This window comes from Dicentrarchus labrax, unplaced genomic scaffold (genome assembly GCF_905237075.1).
Source record: "Dicentrarchus labrax unplaced genomic scaffold, dlabrax2021, whole genome shotgun sequence".
In the NCBI taxonomy this organism is placed as follows: domain Eukaryota; kingdom Metazoa; phylum Chordata; class Actinopteri; family Moronidae; genus Dicentrarchus; species Dicentrarchus labrax.
The window spans coordinates 12816229-12835027 of record NW_026136704.1 but is presented as its reverse complement, the minus strand read 5'-3'; the positions used below and the strand labels follow the sequence as shown (position 1 = coordinate 12835027).

The 18799-nt window shown below is 39.7% G+C and overlaps 1 protein-coding gene across 10 annotated transcripts in view; it reads right to left on the bottom strand.

Annotated features, from left to right (window-relative positions):
• Nucleotides 1-6894: 6894 nt before the first annotated feature.
• kirrel3b (kirre like nephrin family adhesion molecule 3b) overlaps nucleotides 6895-18799 on the bottom strand; it is a 154407-nt gene continuing 142502 nt past the window's right edge. For 2 of the 10 annotated variants that reach the window (XM_051398183.1, XM_051398185.1), the window contains exons 12-17: nucleotides 16672-16882; nucleotides 15089-15196; nucleotides 14472-14555; nucleotides 14049-14164; nucleotides 13156-13242; nucleotides 6895-11725 (exon numbers count right to left, since the gene is read on the bottom strand). In XM_051398183.1, coding sequence (XP_051254143.1) covers nucleotides 11264-11725; nucleotides 13156-13242; nucleotides 14049-14164; nucleotides 14472-14555; nucleotides 15089-15196; nucleotides 16672-16882 — 1068 coding nt within the window. In that variant the 3' untranslated portion in view covers nucleotides 6895-11263. The remainder of the gene's footprint in view (nucleotides 11726-13155; nucleotides 13243-14048; nucleotides 14165-14471; nucleotides 14556-15088; nucleotides 15197-16671; nucleotides 16883-18799) is intronic. The other 8 variants (XM_051398184.1, XM_051398194.1, XM_051398188.1 and 5 more) reach the window with 6 other exon arrangements.

Below are 18799 nucleotides of genomic sequence, written 5' to 3'. Positions count from 1 at the left end.
TGTGCATGCTCTCGTCTTTTCCCATCTCTTTTCAGTTGCTCTGCTCAGCTCTGTCTTTCTCTTCCACTCAGCTATCAAAAGGATTTTTCACTTCATTGCACCCCAACTGTTCTCCACATGGGATTCTGAGATAATTTGGATTTTTAACATTAAGGGCAAATTAATGTTAATCTTAGAGAGCCCTTTATGAAACACCACACAAATAAGTAACTCGTGGGACACAGTGGTACACCAACCTAAACTAGACATTCTTTGACTTGATGAATAAGATTGATGTGTGGAATAAATGATACACTTACAGCATCAAAGGTTAATTAAATGAGAGATAATTAAATAAGTGGCTTCTTGGGTGAAAATTGCTCCTTGTGGATGAAGTAGTTTAAGGCACCTGAAAGGTATTTGACTGCCTTCTCTTTCTTCCATCCATAGACTTTCTAATTATTATCACAGATGGAGGTGTTCTTCAATCACTTAATTCTGCACCGTGATTACGCTTGACATTTTACTCCCGAGCGTCAAAAATTCTCTCCGTATATGTAAATGAGTTCAAAATTTCTTCATTATGCAAATACAGTTGCTAACATTTCAGAGACTCTAAGACAAGCATTCACAACATATGACTTATTTTATTTAACAACACATGTATAATGCTTGTGACTGTTAACAATACTGAACAATACAGTTTGGGGAATTTTTTTTTGTCAGTTTAACTTTTGTTGTGAGTTTTGTAGAGGACCAAATAACAAACAAATGTGCAGAAAATAAACCATGCACTGACATGTCTGTTGACATGAAATATGTTGTCATAGGTTGTGAACACAGGGGGGCAGTATGGAATCATAATCCCTTTGTGACATCCTCATATAAATGAGCAGAGTTTAGGCTCTTTGATATCTGATCCTGAAAGTTTGATCTCTGCCATAATATCCAAGCTGCCATTTTCACTTGGTCCCTGATACATTTTTGAAATGTTTTTACTGCCGGCATTTACTGCAAACACAAATGTCATCTTCAACACAAGAAAGAACGAAAGGAAGAACAAAATAAAGATGGGAATATAACTTGAAAAAAACGCAATCAGTACAACACTCACTGACATCCTGTATTACTAATTTTTGCTTTTTTTTTGCCTAATTAGTAACTTTCAGCTCACATAATGCCATCAAAGAAGTTGTTTCGTAATGTGAACAGTTTACATCTGACTGACCAAGAGGCACTTGGAGGAAATGTTCAGCTCATTAGAGAAATGACTCATTGTTTTCTGTCCTTCCTCCATTCCTTCCTTGACTACAGGCATGGTCACAACCCCTGGGCCTAACCCCCTCCTTCCACGCTTGTGTGAATAACTCAATAACTCCCATCCATGGCACAATTAAGGCATTATTACACCCTCCGCTGGACCCCATGCTCCGGGGTGAATTGTGGGGGCAGAAGGGGACTGGCCCGACCCCCATTTCCATCCCAGCCCACTATGAAGCCTTGGATACTCTTATCCCTGACCCATTTTACACTCCCTATGTGCCCCGATTGTGCACAGACACACAAACAGTCTTTCTGACACGCTCAGGGCCTGCATGCACACACACACTTAGACACTCTGTTGTCTCCATCCAGCAGGCAGAAACATGGCATCGTGAGTCACGTCGGTGCCAGCAGCTGTGCAATGGGCGCCATGTGGGGCACTCGTTTGGCCAAACAGTGGGTGGGGGTGGGGGTGAGCATCGTTAGGGGTTGAAGAGTGGTGTGTGGGCACCTCTCCTCTGTCTCTTTCTCTTACCCTTCTCCTCTCATGGCTGTGCATGAAAGAAGCCATCTGCCTACTGCCAGTCATCTAAGGCTGCGACAGCGTCTGTGACACTTTGCACTTTGAGCTTGTCCATCACCCACCCACCTCTCCTCTTACACACAGGATGAAACCATGCTGAGATCTGCTGCTGGCCATCTTTGGCTTTTATGCCACCTTTAAGTTACTTTTTCCCGCAATTGTTATATAGCTTTGCAGCTATTGTCCTTCTTATCTTCACCTTTGAAATGCTGCTGTTATCATGTTATTGTAGGCTCTTTGTACTCTGGCATTGTCACGTCAAATGTTTTTCTTCACGCGCACAAAAGAGATACTTGGCAGTGTTCTTGTCATTCTGCAAAGAAAAATACTTTAACTGCAAGTTTCATTGGCCTTCATCTGCCAGAGCGTTTTTCATTGAAAGTGGTGTGTTTGTTATTAAGTATAAACTATGAAACTTGTGAGAGCATGAGAATTTGTTAGCTCAACAAAAGTAAGCTACTCAAAAATAGTTTATCTATGTAATAAACCATGGGAGTTGAGTCAATATTTGTGCAAACAGTTCCCCCCAAAGCTGATCAACTGCAAAACAAAAACTCATCCCTTTATTAACACTAAAACAACTCCAGCCCCTCTCTCTTGATAACATCAGAGACCAAGGTCTTGTTTTTCTGTATTCTAGCTTTGGGAAAGAAATCTTCTATTTCAGTGGATTAGCTGAAATAAAGGTCATCACTGCCTTTCATCAAACTGCAATAAACAATGTTTCATCACGATTTACAGGAATTAACTAGATAAGCTTTGGTTTCAAACAGCCAAGTCTCAAGCTGCCGAAGCAACTGCTCATGTTATTTTGTAAGAGAACTGTCTCTGTGTCTACTGTCCATGTGTTATTAATATTCATCCACGCTAACATTTTCTTGAACGCTTCCAACTCAAAGAGACGACTCTAACAAATGGACTTACGATAGAAGAGAGGCTCGCACTCCAAATGTCACGTCTGCGAGCTGTTCCATTTGTTTTGAATGCACTCCAAATGAAAAGCAATTTAAGAGCTCCAGCCATTAGAAAGACCCCTCACCACTGAAGTGCAAACCAAACCTTAATTAGGAAAATGATGATTGTTCAGTGCACGCGCTCAATTTGCTTTACAATTGGCCAAGCCTCTTTTCTTATACAACCCTCTGTCAATTTATATACTTCAGCCTGTCTACATTTGCAAAATGTCAACATGCCAGAGATTAAATTAAAGCAGGTCTCTGTAAAGAAGACACATCTATCACATCATTACTGGCAGAAGATTAACTGGTTGACATTTCTCTCCACTAAATTGGCACAATGGGACCAGATTCAGACGATTCTCTGTCAACAAGCCCTGTCAAACACACGTGCATGATGGAGAATATAATTAAGTCAAACATCTATAATGCATCCCCCCCCACAAAACTCTAAAAGATTGTATAGTGTCTTTGTTTGACTTTTGTTTATGTTCAAATGTTTAGGACTCTGTGTAATTATGTTGCTGAAAATGTTCTTTCAATCAATTTGACTTAAATCAAAAAGTAAGAGCTCAGACACACACCCACACGGATCCGTGTGTACTGAGGCATGTTTAATGATACATGCACTCAGCCCTATGCTTCACCTGTAATAATACTGTGCAAATACAGCCAGAATAATTAACAGTTTAGTATGGAAAACTAACATTTGATCAATCCAAACTGCCCGTAGTGTGAGTCCAGTCAACAGCGCTGGAACAAACAAGAGCAAACCTTAACACAGGGAAAGGTCATAGGATCAATAATTCATTTAAGATGCTCCCTGGGATTGACTCTGCAGTTGCCTCGTAATCAGGAGGGGAGATTTATTTATCTTAACCAACTTTAAATCCACATTCCTACGGAAAGAAAAAAACATTGTACCACCCCGGTCGATTTTCAGTGCCCTCACAAGGCCATGAGATTTTCTGTTTTATTTACCCCCCAGGAGCTGGCAAGGAGCAGCTCTTTAATGACACTTCAGCTGTGTACTAATCACCTATTAAGAAAACTTTGGAAGAAAAGAAAAGGAAGAAAATCTAAGGACTAAGGACAAATCCAAGGATACAATGGTATTCACAGAGGGGAAGTACTTTACACTTTAGTGCTGCAATGTACACCTGCACATTGTCTCAGTAAAAAAAATGTGTAAGGGAATTTTACTTTACTTGTTGTGTTTGGTTAATTGAAATCTACATGGAAAAATAAAAATGGGCAGTTAATCTTTGGGTTTTTTTTAGTTTTTTTTTTTAGTTACGTTTAATAAGGTGTTTCTGTGTAGAGTCAGTTGAAGAACTATTTTATTGAACAAGGCCAGAACATGCTTCGCAATGTTTTCAAATATCATATTATTTAGTTAGCAGGCCATTTCACATGTGCAGTGCTCACAGGACTGGATGTGACTAATTCACAGACAGAACCACCTCTTCCGATTTAAATAATGCAGCCCTGCTGAGTGGAGGCATCCAGGGGCTATGTTGGCTCAAACGCTACAAACCTGCCCGGGCTGAAAGATTTAGCGGTCGCCAATCAAAGCCATGTCCAGGTGTGATGCCGAAACTACATTTTTCAAAATGCAATACCTTGAAAAAAGGGATGCTTAGAACAGATTTTGAGTGTGCTTTCTTTACACATCCTGCTCCTCCTACCTGATGTGCGGTTACAGGATGAAATTTTATATTCCCACTTTAGGGATCCTCTTTAAATATCCACGTTTTGCTAAAAGACAGATGCTGGCTGGGTGAGTTTTCTGCTGAAACATCTGTCCTTAATAAACAAATGACTATAAAGGAGACATTTCATAGGCAATTTCATCAAGGAAGCAGCACTGTGGAGTTTTTGCTTCAACATGTCACTCAACACCATTAGACCATATGGCTAACAGTTTGAAGACTATAAACAAGTTTGACTGACAATCCAAAACTGTCACGGCAAAGAGAGAACAAGACAATTATAGTTTAAATGTAAATGTTGGCTGACACACAACAGCACAATGACCTCAACAAATACATGTTAGTTTTGTTGAATGGATTTCAGTCACTTCACATGTTTTGTAGAGCCTGTTCACTCTGTACCTCTTGCCACTTTTTCTCTAACACCATGCAAATACCTGCCTGTAGACAATTTTGTAATAGAGTGCGTCGGTGCACCAAACGTTTAGTCTGCCATACGCTCTAAATTTGTGTCTTTGTCAAATTGGATTCCAAATGCAATTATCTGCCAAGGTAATTCATGATAGTGTAGCCTGCTGTAACTGCTCATTTGAAAGGATGCAGAGTCATTTATGTGTCATTTTGGAACAATACTGTATCTCTTGGACTAGGTGAGGCCCATGGGAAGCTCTGCAAGCTTTCTACTTTGTCAGGAGAGGCAGGAATGAATGATTAGCGCCTTCCAATAACTAGTTCCAAGGAGAGTGGTTAAAGCGATACTGTAAGCAAATGTCTGGCCTAGATCTGTTTAGTAATGAGTTGGATCTCTATGATTAGTCAAATCTATCACAAATGGCGCTATTTGAATAATGTTTGCAAAACATTTTTTAATCCAGCACGGGAAGCTTTTCCAGGGAAATCATGTTGCTGGCAGATGGATTCTCAATATCAAACCCAGACTGGTTATAGCACTTGCTTTGAGGTAACCTTACGCAGGCAGGATGAGTCTTTTGTCTGTCTGGGCGATAGTTTGATGTCTAGCAGTGAAATGCTTACTTTTTTTCTTTTAAGCCACACAGCGTTCACAAATCAGAGAATTGTTTCTGATGCGGGACTTCGTTTCTACGCAGGCTGCAAGTGGATTAATCCAGCTGAAGAGTAATTGCCCTTGCATTGTACTGACTATGCATGAGGGAATTCAAATCACTTTTAAGTTTCAGTTCTGTAGGATTGGAGCCAGTACTTGAGACAAGCTAAGGTGTTTATGTGAGTTCATTTAATTTGGAGTAAGACTGCAACAGTCCTATTAATGGATTAAAGGCCTGCTTGTAAATGTAATGATGTGAATCTGCTGACGGGCCTAGGAATATATCAGAGGGGGGAGTATATAAACAGCAGTCTGCCCACTCTTAACATATACTGTAATTGTATGCTGGAGCCAGGCAAAAAATATTCAGAGTGGCTGATCAGTGGCCGACTGTACAACAGTGAGGTAGAGATGGGTGAATCAGGCATGTGACTGCGTGATTGTCTCTATTCTTGTGCTGTTACACCTGCAGGCTGTGCTGTAAATAGGCTGTGATTCTACACCCCTTCATTTAGCATCCTCTGAGTATCTTCCTCATTCTCGCTTCCTATAATATCGTTATCGGTGCAAATCACAAAAAGCTCTATGTAGCCACATTTAAACTGTTTCATCTGTCTATAGACAACACTGACAGGCTACCAAAACAACACCTACACTTTTGTTACAAATGTTAAATTTGAATTTGTTTTTGTTTCCAAAACATAGAAAATGTTATGTCAGTCAAAAGCCAGAGTTGTTTTAATTTCAATTGCAAGTGCTAACTTTGAGGACACAACAAAAGCCAGTACACATAAAGGCACACAGAAAAGGCTGAATTACTATATATGCATAACGAGTGTGTTAAAATGGACCAACATGTTTTCATTATGATTATATTTGTAAATCTAGTTCTTTGGTTTATTTGTTTTTTCTTTATTATTGCTTTATTTGTTGTTATGTAGGATTATGTATGGACATGATACAGTGTTTGAAATCGTTTATTTTCTGTCCTTGTTTCCTTGTTCCTTGTTATAGAATCTCTAACCGATGTTTAACAATGGAGGTTTTTTGACCAAGGCTGGTTATTAAAGAGAATGGCCATTGTTAACCAGATTAAAACCAAAACTGTCCCATGCTGTTAAAACCACTGCTTTTTTGCATAACTAACACATTTCCAATTACAAACTCAGTATTTCCCATAGTTGATTGTGAAGGCTTAGTTTGTGAATGTGGCCTCCTAGTTTCCACAAATATCCTACTGAAGTTCTGAGCAAATTATATGTTCATGTAGTAGTATAAGCATCCCATGTGAATCTATTCATTAATTCTTACTGACAGACAACAGTGCAACATAAACACAAACTCAAACATCATTTTTATTCTCCAAATATACAGAGCAAAAGCATCATAGATTCACAGACCAGTAACAGTTAAAATACAACCATTTTTTTTTTTTTTTTAGATACAGAGAGCCACTGCCTGAAAATAGTGGTTTACCCAGTAGAATTTACATGTTGTTTTTTCATTACAATTATGCTTATGGTTCACTATTTATACAAACTCTTGAAATGACCTCCTAAGTTAAGTACTTTTTCAGACCTGGGTCATGTAGTATTTGCAAGCTAGTTTGCATTATTTGGAGTACAGAACAACTCAACCAATCACAAAGAAGCGTACTCATTTGACTTCCAAATTCTTTCAGTCTTCTGTGATTTATCGTACACTCTATGCTGCAAACCAAACCACACTGATTCTAGGTGTGCCCAGCAGGCTAAAGCAAACTGAGGATAATTTGCAAATACTATTCAGTCCAGGCCTTTTTTCCCTTACAGTTGTTTGTTATTAAAGTACTAACAAGGTATTGATTGATAGAAAAGAAAAGAAGTGAGAGAGAAAGAGAGAAACAGTGATAGAAAGCATTTACACAGTAAAGAAAGGGTTATTATGATCAATTCAAAGTTTCAAATGACACCTTCTCTAATGTGTTCCATCATTGACAGTAACACCTATCATACAATGAGGGAGACTTTAAAGAGCCTCATGTTCACCACCTTTTGCTGGCATAGGCAAGATATTGGCAGTACTAATGTTCAGCAATTGTTTATCAGTTTTTTTCCAATTCATTCAGACCAAGCAAAACGTTTTGTGCAGTAAACAAATATAATATAGCCAGTGGGCAGAGGAGCCATTACCAACACCTACCAACCAGTCTTCACTTCATACGGCTCATGACCTCTGTCTCTCACCTTAGAAATAGCCATTGTAGCACAGGCCAGTCTTTAGCATCTCTGAATAATAGACTGCTCTGCGTTCTCTGCTCTGAAAGGGTTGCTTTGTTTTATTAGGGAAAGGGCAGCAACCCCTTGTAATTGTTCTGGGTCTTTGTGTTTATTCATCTGTTATGCCCTGGCATCTGTGCGGTGCTCGTAGCCAGGCAAAAAGGCGCCGCCAGCACCAGCCGGAGAGGCGTCCGCAGGTGAGCAGGGCAGACTTTGTCCCCACATGGGCTTTGATTCTCAAAGACTGACATGGCACTCACATCCTGTGGTGCTCTTATGGCCACTGTAGCTGCTACCACGGGGGGGATGGGACAGAAGGCTGGCCTATCAAATATTTATCTGTTTGCTGTGCAGTGTGCAGATTCTCTGGACTGGGAAAATGCATTATTTTCCGATCAATGCGGGAGCTGCATCAGATAAGTAAAACTGGACCCTTTGGACAAGAAAGCAAATTTGTTTTGTTTATAGGGAGAGACATGCTGAATGTATAGGTGAGTTTTGAAGAGTGAAAAATTTTGCTGCTGTGGATGTAAAATAAATGAAACGCATAAATGAAAACTGTAACTTGTCCCATGCAACTAGATCACATTGTAATTGCTGCCAATATTAAGTTAAGAATTCAATCTTGCACTCATAAATGTTGAGAAAAATAAATAAAAAGGGCACAGGCTTACTTGACAGTCATCATGGTGCCAAATGCAATATATTTCTGGGCATCTGGGCATCTCTCAGAAGGGCTGAAGGTATAATAACCTCTTACTGCATCTCACTTCAAAGCTGTCCCAGCTAAGCTCAGATTCTCATCCTATAGCCTCCTGTGTGCTCGTGTACAGAGTGTGAGTTTTCCCCGTGAGATCTGGGGGAAGAGAAACTACTCCTACAAGCCTTTCATGTAATTTGTGAGAAACAAGTAAGGTTGATGAAATTTTTGGAAGGGAAACAAAGTAAAAATGATTGTCGTACAGTTTTGATGCCATGTGGATTTGTTGAGCTCTAATATAATGAAATCTGACTGACAAAGAATGAAAAGCCAGGAAAAATTATATACAGAGAAAGACAGCATTAGAGATTTATATACAGTCTGCTAAGTGCCAAGCTGGATTATCAGCATTGAAACAGAGCTTTTTGTCTTAAGCTGTACAATGGGCGCCAATCCATTTGTAAAATTAGTCCAAACCACTGCCACTCAAGTGGAAAACCCCATTCAAATGCTTTGAATATAATCATATGTAAAGTGCTTACAACAACAACTTGCTTTTGTTGGAAATGCTGTGCTCGGTTTTTCATGGGTTTAGAGGCAGAAGTCTTAGTTTCAGACTCACTTTATCCCAATTGACTGCTTCACTATGGAGTATTCTAAAAACTACTTAATTAGATAAGATATGTTGCAACTTAACATACTTTCTGTCACATTTTGTTGATTTGACAAAACAGAAGGGACACTGACACTAGCAAGCTACAGTTATCAGCACTGTTTTACACCAATCTGCCTGTTTCCTGGAACTCCTCTTTACCCTTCAAAGAATTGATCAAATAACAAACACAATCTGATTCTATAAACCATGGCTGATGGCTAAAATCAAATGTGATGTAATGCATGATGTCACTGTGGCTGTAACTGAAATGATCCATGTTTACTGTAAAGGGCTGCCCTTCAAGCAATAACATGGATTATGGAGACAGCCAGTTTTTATCACAGACTTTGTTTGGTTTACATCTTATTTAGAAGTCAAAATACTTGACATATAGAGTGCTGTGTGGTGAAATCCAGGTTAGAATAAAGAAAAAAAATCCCAATTGCTGTACAGTATCTGCACTATGCACAAATATGCATTAAGATTCCCAGTGTTTGTTGCTGCAACAAAAGAAAAACACCCCAGTCATTGCTTTGTTCTGCCACAAAACATGCACAATGCATGACACCCTTGACAACAGGCTCACTTTGAATTGAATGTTTGTGTAGCTTCAAGTTAAATCACTACTCTCTGTCTCTACTCTCAACTAAAACACATAAAGTGTCTGTGATTAAATAATAAATCCAATTTCATAGATGTCACATACAGGGCAGGACAGAACAAAATAAAACGACGCACCTGACAAGAGTCAGGCACCACCATCAGCTCCACAGTAGCCAAAAATGAACAGCAAACAGCAAAATAAAACACATTTTCTAAATCTGCTTTTCATGTCCCTTGATGACCAGCACGATCACAGGTAGGTATGCAGTCAGGATGCACTAATCTCCAGTGTCAACAGTGATATTGACAATAGCAATGGGATAACCACACAATAAGAAGCTCTGCTAAAATTTGTTTACATTTCATAGAACAGGTACCCTCAAATGTATGGCTGATGATCTGAGGCTTTAGCAGGAGAAACTCACAAGTACAACACATGTTGCACTTGTGGGCTCTCTTGCTGCATGCCTTGGAGCTGGATTTGGTGCAGTAACACCATGGAGGATCCAGCTCTCCATCAACAGAAGAGCTGATAGTGTACGTCTATCTCGCTTAGTCAAAGTTTGTATTGACACAGTTCAAACATACCCTCAGGGCAAAGTAGATATGGACAAGAAGAGGCGCTCATGTCTCATTTAGAGTCCTCCTTGAGGAAAAATAGAGTCAGAAATTAGATTCTAGAAAATAAATGACAGTCACGTATGTACACTGATATTCTTGATCACAGAGTGTCACAGTAAAATAAAGACTCAGGGATTTAAAATGAGATCTCAGCCCCTCTTTATCTGCCCAGCTCTGTGGCCCAGATACTGCTGCGGAGAGAACAACAGCCGTTCTTTTAAAATTTTGAGACGTCTGTGGGCACATGGAGAAACTTTTCTTCCACCTACACAGGAGCCCAGTTTCAACAAGAAAGCTTAACATACAGTGTTTGAGAGGAAGGCGGGGGGAGGGGAAGAGTTATCGCTTTAACAAATAAAAACCACATGCACATTCATTTTTGTGCTTCAAACTACAAGAGAGCAGCAGGATATTGGCTCGCACTATCGTGCCATTCGTGCTGAGGTTTTATGAATGACAATCTTCAAAAGGCAAAAATGGTCTTTGCCAGGGGAGCTGATTGTCACACAAAGCCTTTGTGGTATTCCTGCCCTCCGCTAACAATCCCACAGCAAAAACCAAGTATCGAAAGTTCAGATTCCAAACTTGAGTTGTCTCTGTGTTGGCAATTAACCTCTCTGTGGCACAATTCTGATTATGGGTTAAAAAAGGAGGTGGTTGATCGGTTAAGCATGAAGGTAATATAAGGCTTCTTGATCCACTTTTTGGGACACTGAGAAGTCTGAACAAGTCACACAGTGTGTTAAAGCCAACCAGCCCCTGCATTTCCAGGTAACAGTGTTACTTTAGGGGCTCCTGGGAGCTGATTCGAGTTTTACAATCCTGGCTGCTTGTTACACCCCGTTCAAACACCCTCCCTCCCTGTGGTCAGACGTGGGTCTGCATGCGCTTCTGGAGCGGCCGAGTGAGGTCTGAGTTCTGCGAGGAGGACTGGGAATAATGGGAGGAGGAGGAGGCTGATGCCTTGCTGTCTTTGTCGAACTGCACGTAGCCGTCCGGCTTACTGTAGCTGCTGACGCTGCTGTCACACTGCGTGTCGATAAAAGAGCTGGAGTCGCTGAGTGAGCCACGCTGGAATTCCCGCTCACACAGCTCGATGGAGCTGCTGCCCATGCCCAGCACGAAGCGTTGGCTGTAGTCATAAAGGCGGTTTGGACCTGCTCCCAGAGTTGAGTAGATGTTGGTGAAGGACATGCCCGTCGGCACCCGCTGCTTGCCCAGGGTACCTGTGTTGGTGGGGTTCCTCACCTCAGTGGACTGATTCCCTGCCATGGTAGGCGTGTGGTGTTCCTTAAAGGTATTGACACTGTAGTAGCCATTTGTAGGGTCCTATTGAAAACAAAGGGCAGAAAGATGATTACCATTATATGTTTTTTCTAGGCTATAAGTAATTAAAAACAGGAAAAAGAGGGGAAAAAACATTACCTTGTTTATATGCATTTACATGTATTCTTCTCAAAGCTCAACAGGAGCCAAGGTAATTCTGGCAGTGATTACCATTCAAATTTGTGAATAAATAAGGAAACAGGTTGCTGTGTACATCACGAGAAAAAACGTACTTAGTGCTAGGATTTAGTCAGCCCCCAAGCTATCCTTAAAAGCATGTTTCTTGCTAATTAAACGGGCCTTGGTGATTCATAGTTTGGCATCTAACGTGTCACAGCAAAGTTCACTCAAATACCAGCTCTAATTGGACCTAAACGGATTGTACTGTCTGTGATTTCATGTATGCACTGAAATAGCTTCTGAGGCTACAGCTGTGCCACTTGTTTGTCTGCTCGGCTGCAGGCACCGTGCTGTTGCTAAGGGTCCAGTTAGGGCGTTTGTGTTTTTTTTTTTTTTTTTTCATGTCCTCGTGTGAATGGATGTGAATGTCAAGCATAGTGAGCATGGTGGCAAATCCCAAAAGAAGAATGCTCATAATGGGAAAATGAGAGCGACAACCTGTGAAGATCCTCGTTATGCTTGTCATTATCAGACAGCAGACAGGGAGATTGTTTGCGTCTGGCCTTTATGTCGTACTCAGTCCCCCCCTCTGCCCTCGCCTTGTGCATGCTGTCGTTAACTAGGATCAAAAAATCCGGCCCCAGAGGAAGCAGGTAAGCAGGCAAACACAACAGAAGCACACACCGGGGAGCCAACGCCAACATTGGTTTGGACAAATGAATTGGAGGACAAATGAACGGTTCAGAATTTCTTTCTGTAGTGAAGTTCATCAGCAGGTCCCAATGGGTTTGATATGACAGATAACACATTAACGGGAACAGAACGTTGCTGTATAGAACAAGTTAGGTACCTACCTATAGTTAGGTATAAAAGATAGAATGATATTCCAAATTTAGTATTGAATAATATTACACTACACCATTGAAAGGGGTTTTAAATAATGCTGAGAGAGTAAAGTATTCTTCCAGTCCCAGCATTCTTCCCAGTCCACTATGTTCTCTTTGAGTCCAATCCCATTTATATGGTATAATTAACACTTTAAGTAAGTAAATTAAATAAGCTTAAGGGCCAACTAGCTTCTGATTCCTTCAACCACCTTTGATGAGAGACTAATTAATAAAAATCTGACCTCTAACAAGAGTCATTTTGCCTCTGGACTTACCTTTGGAAAATCATGTGAAGCAGAAGAGGGATTAATGCTTTTTAGCTATTTTTGGTCCCAGAGTTGAAGACTACCCTTTGCCCCAAAGGCATTCTCTGTCTCACGAGCTTTTACTCTCGTTCTCGCTCACGTTCACGTTCATGAGCCGTACCTTAATGTGCTGATACTCCTTCTCTTCCTCTTGTAATACCTCCAGTTGCTTCAGAACCGACTCCTGCTGGAACTCTCCTCGTTCAACCTGCGCAGAAATCAAGCAAAGTATATTAAGAGTCTGTTTAGTTTCCAAAACTCCTCCATTCAGAGTAAAAGGACATTTTGAGACGGAAGGATTTTGCTTTTATCACTTGTCCTTCTTTTTTAATATCAGTCAGTCATGTTTCACCTTCACTCAGGCCTAGCAGGGAGCATTAATAATGTAGCTGTGAATATCTTTTATTTATCTTAACAAAATGCAGATTTATAAGGTAGCTAAGCTCATTTCCCTGCTCTAACATCAAGTACCTACTGTATTAAGTATTTTTGAAAGAAAATGTAATCCAAAACCTCACACTGCAAATAGCGTAGCCCTGGAGCAAGCTACATGAAAACCAAAACACTGGTACAATTCCAAAGAGGAAACAGCTCTTCGTGTGTCTTGAGGGCATGTAGATACAGAAGTACACCCACTGTAGGATTACCCTGTATGCATCAGCATCTCCATAGTTGCAATATATTGGGGTCTGTTCTGCTTATGACTAGTGACATCATATAGATAAATGGTAAAATGTAAATGGACTGACTTGCATAGCCTTTTTCTAGTCTTCCGACCACTCAAAATGCTTTTACACTACATACCACATTCATCCATTCACACACATTCATACAGTGATGGCAAACACTTAACTCAAACAGAAAACAAAATCAATTCATTCACATTCATGCCATTAAAGTGCATTCATTATTTTACTGTTAAACCTCAGAAGGACATGCAATAATATATATATCTATAAAAATATTACAATTAAAATGAATAAGAAATGGAAAGTAGTATGTTGTGACACTCACACTCACCATCAGTTGTTTCATGGAAGTGTGTTCTTCGTTTTCACGTGCGGCATTGTGGTCTTTGTGTACAATCTCCACCCGGATGTCGTTTTTTGCAGACACGACTCCTTTTAGATCTGGCAGAAACAGATGACACACATATCTCAATAAGCTGCAGGATAAACACCATTCTGCATTTGTTGACATTATAATTTCCCCCAGTGCAGTTTGCAGTATTACAGAATTTAGCAAAGATCCCTGGGCTTGGTCTGTGAGAGCTCCCCCATTTCCCGAAAACAATACAAAGTATTATTAATCATTTTGTTTCCTGCCAACTCAAGATTATCTGTTTCTGCATACATATGCAATCTCACACAGCCTTTCCACGGTGGCTCATTCTGTTTGGGACAATGCTGATGATACTGTCATATAACAAAGTCTTACTTTCTGTCTTAATTTTGCTTGCAAGTTCTCTCTGGTGAGCACAGATGGAGACGGGCAGTGAGGGCATAACCAGGTGCGCTTCCTCTGTAGTATACAGACAATAGACATGCTGAAGGGACCAGTAGCACAAATTGGTTCTTGGATAGAGACAGCGGCTGACTGTCTCTAACCTGAGTCACTTGGTACATGGGTGGGTGGCAGTGAACATAACGCAGGATGTAAATAGCCTCAAAAAGCGAATGCAGCCAGACTGAGATTGCATGAAATGAGCCCTAATTAAAATCTGGTTATCTTTGCACCACAAAAAGATGTCCATCTCAACAAGGGGATTTCATCTTGTATTAAGTAGATTCTATGTTCCAGCTATTCATTTTGTATCAGAATATCTTGAAGCAGCTGGCAATGCCCCATAATTCAGAAAGTCAAAACTTTCAGAAAACTTTCAGACAAAACAGACAACCAAAAATGTTTAACCTTGCAAGCAGTTATTTTCCCATTAGTTTTAATGAAAATAATATCTACATTTAAATAGATGGACATTTTTCTTGTGTGCTTTGGGGCGATACAGTACTTGGCATACATGCTTCAGCAGATGTAACAGGGAAGAGGAGACATACTTCTCTGGGAGCGGGTGCAACAGAATGCTCCGATGGTGCCCATGAGGACGATGAGGGCCACAAAAGCTCCCACGGCAATGCCGATGATCACTGCCACTGGGAGAGACTCTGCAGAGTGCAAAGAAGAGAAATGTCCTTCTACAATTACACGCTGCACATTAAATTCAATATAGGACAGAGAGTACACAACAGCACACAGTCAGAATGTAGAGGCCACCTTTCTCTTTCAGACACACGCACCAATTCTCCACGTCCCTCTGTCTTTTCTGTCTCTGCAGAAAACAGGGACTAAGGGAAAATGTGCTATATTTTATCCCTCTAAGTGACTTTGACATTATCCCTCAGGCACAAGGCCATGCAATAAAAACATGCTGCACAATGGCACTGAAAGAAATGGTCTGTACTGTATATCCAAATGACAGCCAATTCAAAACAAGAACTAATTATCAAACCTTTTGTCATCAGTGCGGATAAACATTTCCCTATTAATATTGTGTTATTATGCTATTGTCTAATAACTTTTAATTTACACTCATTTAGGCTGAGGGCTTTTATTTTTCACTGAGTGGAGTGCAAGAGTGTGTGCATTAGTTTAAGCATATAATCATGTTTGTGGGTTTCTGCAATGATGTTGCATTTGCAACAAGGAAGAGATTAAACCTGTATCTACATGGTTCTCCGACATTAAAGGTCCTCATTAAAGCACACTTTAATGATCTGAGTTACCAGCCCACGTTTATGACCTTCTCGCATTTTAAACAAATGCAAAACAACCGAGTGCTCTCCGTACACCATTAAAGCCTATTTAATGTCTTCATTGATCAATGTCACTTTCACATAAGCAGCTTATAATTTATCATTTGCGATAAGTGGATAGAAAACACAGCTTCCCCTACGGTAGAGGGGAAAAGGTCAACAGATAAATGTATTAATTTTTTAAGCAAAATAAATTGGAAATGTTTTAAGTTTCTCTTTCGCATAAATAAAGCACGAAGCACAGTGCATTTTATATTTACGGTGCAGTCTATGCTGAGGGTCACCAGTGCACATTGCCATGGAGTTGCAATCTATGTTAACCCAGAAAAATAATTTGTCAGGAATGTATCTGTGTCATCATCACATTTACAGTACTGTATATCAAACGTTTCAGAATTTAGGCCATGCAGTGTAACTTTGCAGTTCCAAATTGGTAAAAATGGCAATTTTGAACAACTTATTTCTGATCTAAAAAAAAACCACAACACGTAATGTAAAAAATATGTAAAAAATGATCATGATACATGAAAATGTCCATTAATTATAGACAACTAAAATGTAATATGTCTACTAAAATTTGTTGTTTTCATCATTTGTGCATCAACATTATCCATAGATGACCAATTTGTTTGCACATCTCATGCACACTTACACACATACACAAAAGCATATTCACACACAAACCTTATCACATATACTCACACACAAAGCTCACATGGCAGGTACAACCACAAAACACCACAGCTTTGTCACTATCTACCATATGTCACTATCTAGAAAACCACAGTCACGTGATTTGAAGAAGAGGAAGGTGGAACCTGTCGAACCTTGGCTCCCACCTTGTTCCTTCAAGCGTATGATCTCGGTGTCAGAGCCAAAGCTGTTCCATGCTGTGCAGTTATAGATGGTCTGGAAGTCAGCTGGGACAATGTTACTCATTGTCAGTGTGGAGATTACTCCTTCTTCTGTGGTGACGGTCTCCACGGTGTAGCGGCCAGATGTTCCAGACTCCAACACAGTTTCCTTCCATGACCAGGCCTGGTTATAGACAGAGGTTAAAGACGTGTTATGTATTATGTGACGTTTTTGAGCATTAGCTAAAAGAGAGGAAGAAGAAGACCTCTGAATGAAGAATGATGAACAATATAATTGCTGAACATCAGCATTTTAGCAATCTCGTTGTATGTTAGGGTATACATACATGAGTTTTGGTGATTACAAAAAATAACTTCTTTATTTTTTCCCCCAATGAAACCTCCTTGTATATAGTTTTCTGTGTAGTTTTGAAAAGTTACAGCCTGCAAGCTTGAAGGATTGCAAGCAATCTAAATATGGTTACTGACAGAAAGAATAGAAGCCTGTTCAACACCAGACTGACCACCACCTCTGACCCTGAGATCAACCGACCAAGGGACCTGTAGTATCCAGTTGTTAAAGCTGACCAAGCCATTACACACCTACGCTTTACACAATTGCCCGGTGTTGATCAGTGAATCCCCTTTGCCAGGATTGGAAGGTGTTCACTCAGATGCTAGCCTGGAGTCATTATGTTATTTCACCTGCATGTTTTTTGAATATTCGCGTACTATGGCTGCACCTTTATGTTGTATATCTCCATGGAAACACACATTCACCATGGATAGATGAACATATGGTCTTCTATTATGACATATGGTATATGTTACTGGTGTCAGTGCACGGACAGTAGTTAATTTTGTTTGGTGAACAGCTGACAGCAGTGAAGTGGGACTACACTGACAATGTTATATACTATTGTGATTGGTTAAAACACATCAGCACTCTGCCGTTTGCTGTTTAAAAAGCTGCCAGCTCACCAGGATAACTCCGGCATCTGTAGACTGAGCTAATGCCTGATGGATAATTGCAAATTGCATGTACTCTATGCAGATCTCTTCTCACTGCAGTGTTTGAATTACTGTGCTTTCTGTATTTTGGCTGTTGGGAGACCCATATTTAGACCCATAGTTAGAGCAGTGCTTGCTGTGAACTAGAGGGATATAAGAAGTGCATCACATTTTAAATACAGTAAATAATTATTATCCAAAAATAAAAATGACAACAAAGATTACACTGTAATAACAATAACACAGCCTTTAATGTATTTTAATTAATTTAGTAGCACAGTAGCATGTGCACTGCAAAATACTTTTTTTTAAAACACTTTGAAAAGACTATTAAAACATATATGTGGGGTCTTTGGGACGTTTGTCTGGGTTCATAACATTGTAGGCAAACAGCCAGTCTTATTTGTTAAAGTAACAAAACTAACAAGTCTAACTCCTTTCACTGGATCATAATGGGACAAAATAGATTCTAAGGTCTCTTTAAAAAGATGAACTACTATGCTGGATATACAGTTTTTAGATGTGAGAAATGTTAAGCATTTTTTTAAATTTATGCCAATTCCTTGATCAAACTCAATCTGTTATGTAATGCATTCATTTAAATTTATAACAAAAAATGAACATTTGCTGTGTCGCGAACAAAGAGTTGAGATCCTGTTCCTACAGAATATCTTGAATAAATGTATTTTTAAATAAAAGCAAAACAAAATGTCCAAAAATTGAGGAAGTTTGAGGTTCTCACAAGGCATCCTACGTATAAGGAAGTGATGGGTCTGACACATGATGGATTAATGTGAGGAGGCAAGCTGACACTTATTTCAGTTATGGAGTGCTATTATAATGTAATACATGCCATTTAGTCACTGCTTTTGTTCAAGGCACCTTAGTGCAGATTTGTTTTGGGTGAGAATTACAGTACATTATTTAGTTGTGCTGATTTTTAACTATCAGATGAGGAAATTCATTATACTAGATAGAAAGTGAGGAAAATGAATTGGTACTCTGAGGATAAACAACACATTCAACTTCAAGTTTGCAATACTGAACAAGTGGCTAAATAGAGTTATGAAATGCAGTGTTACAATGTTAA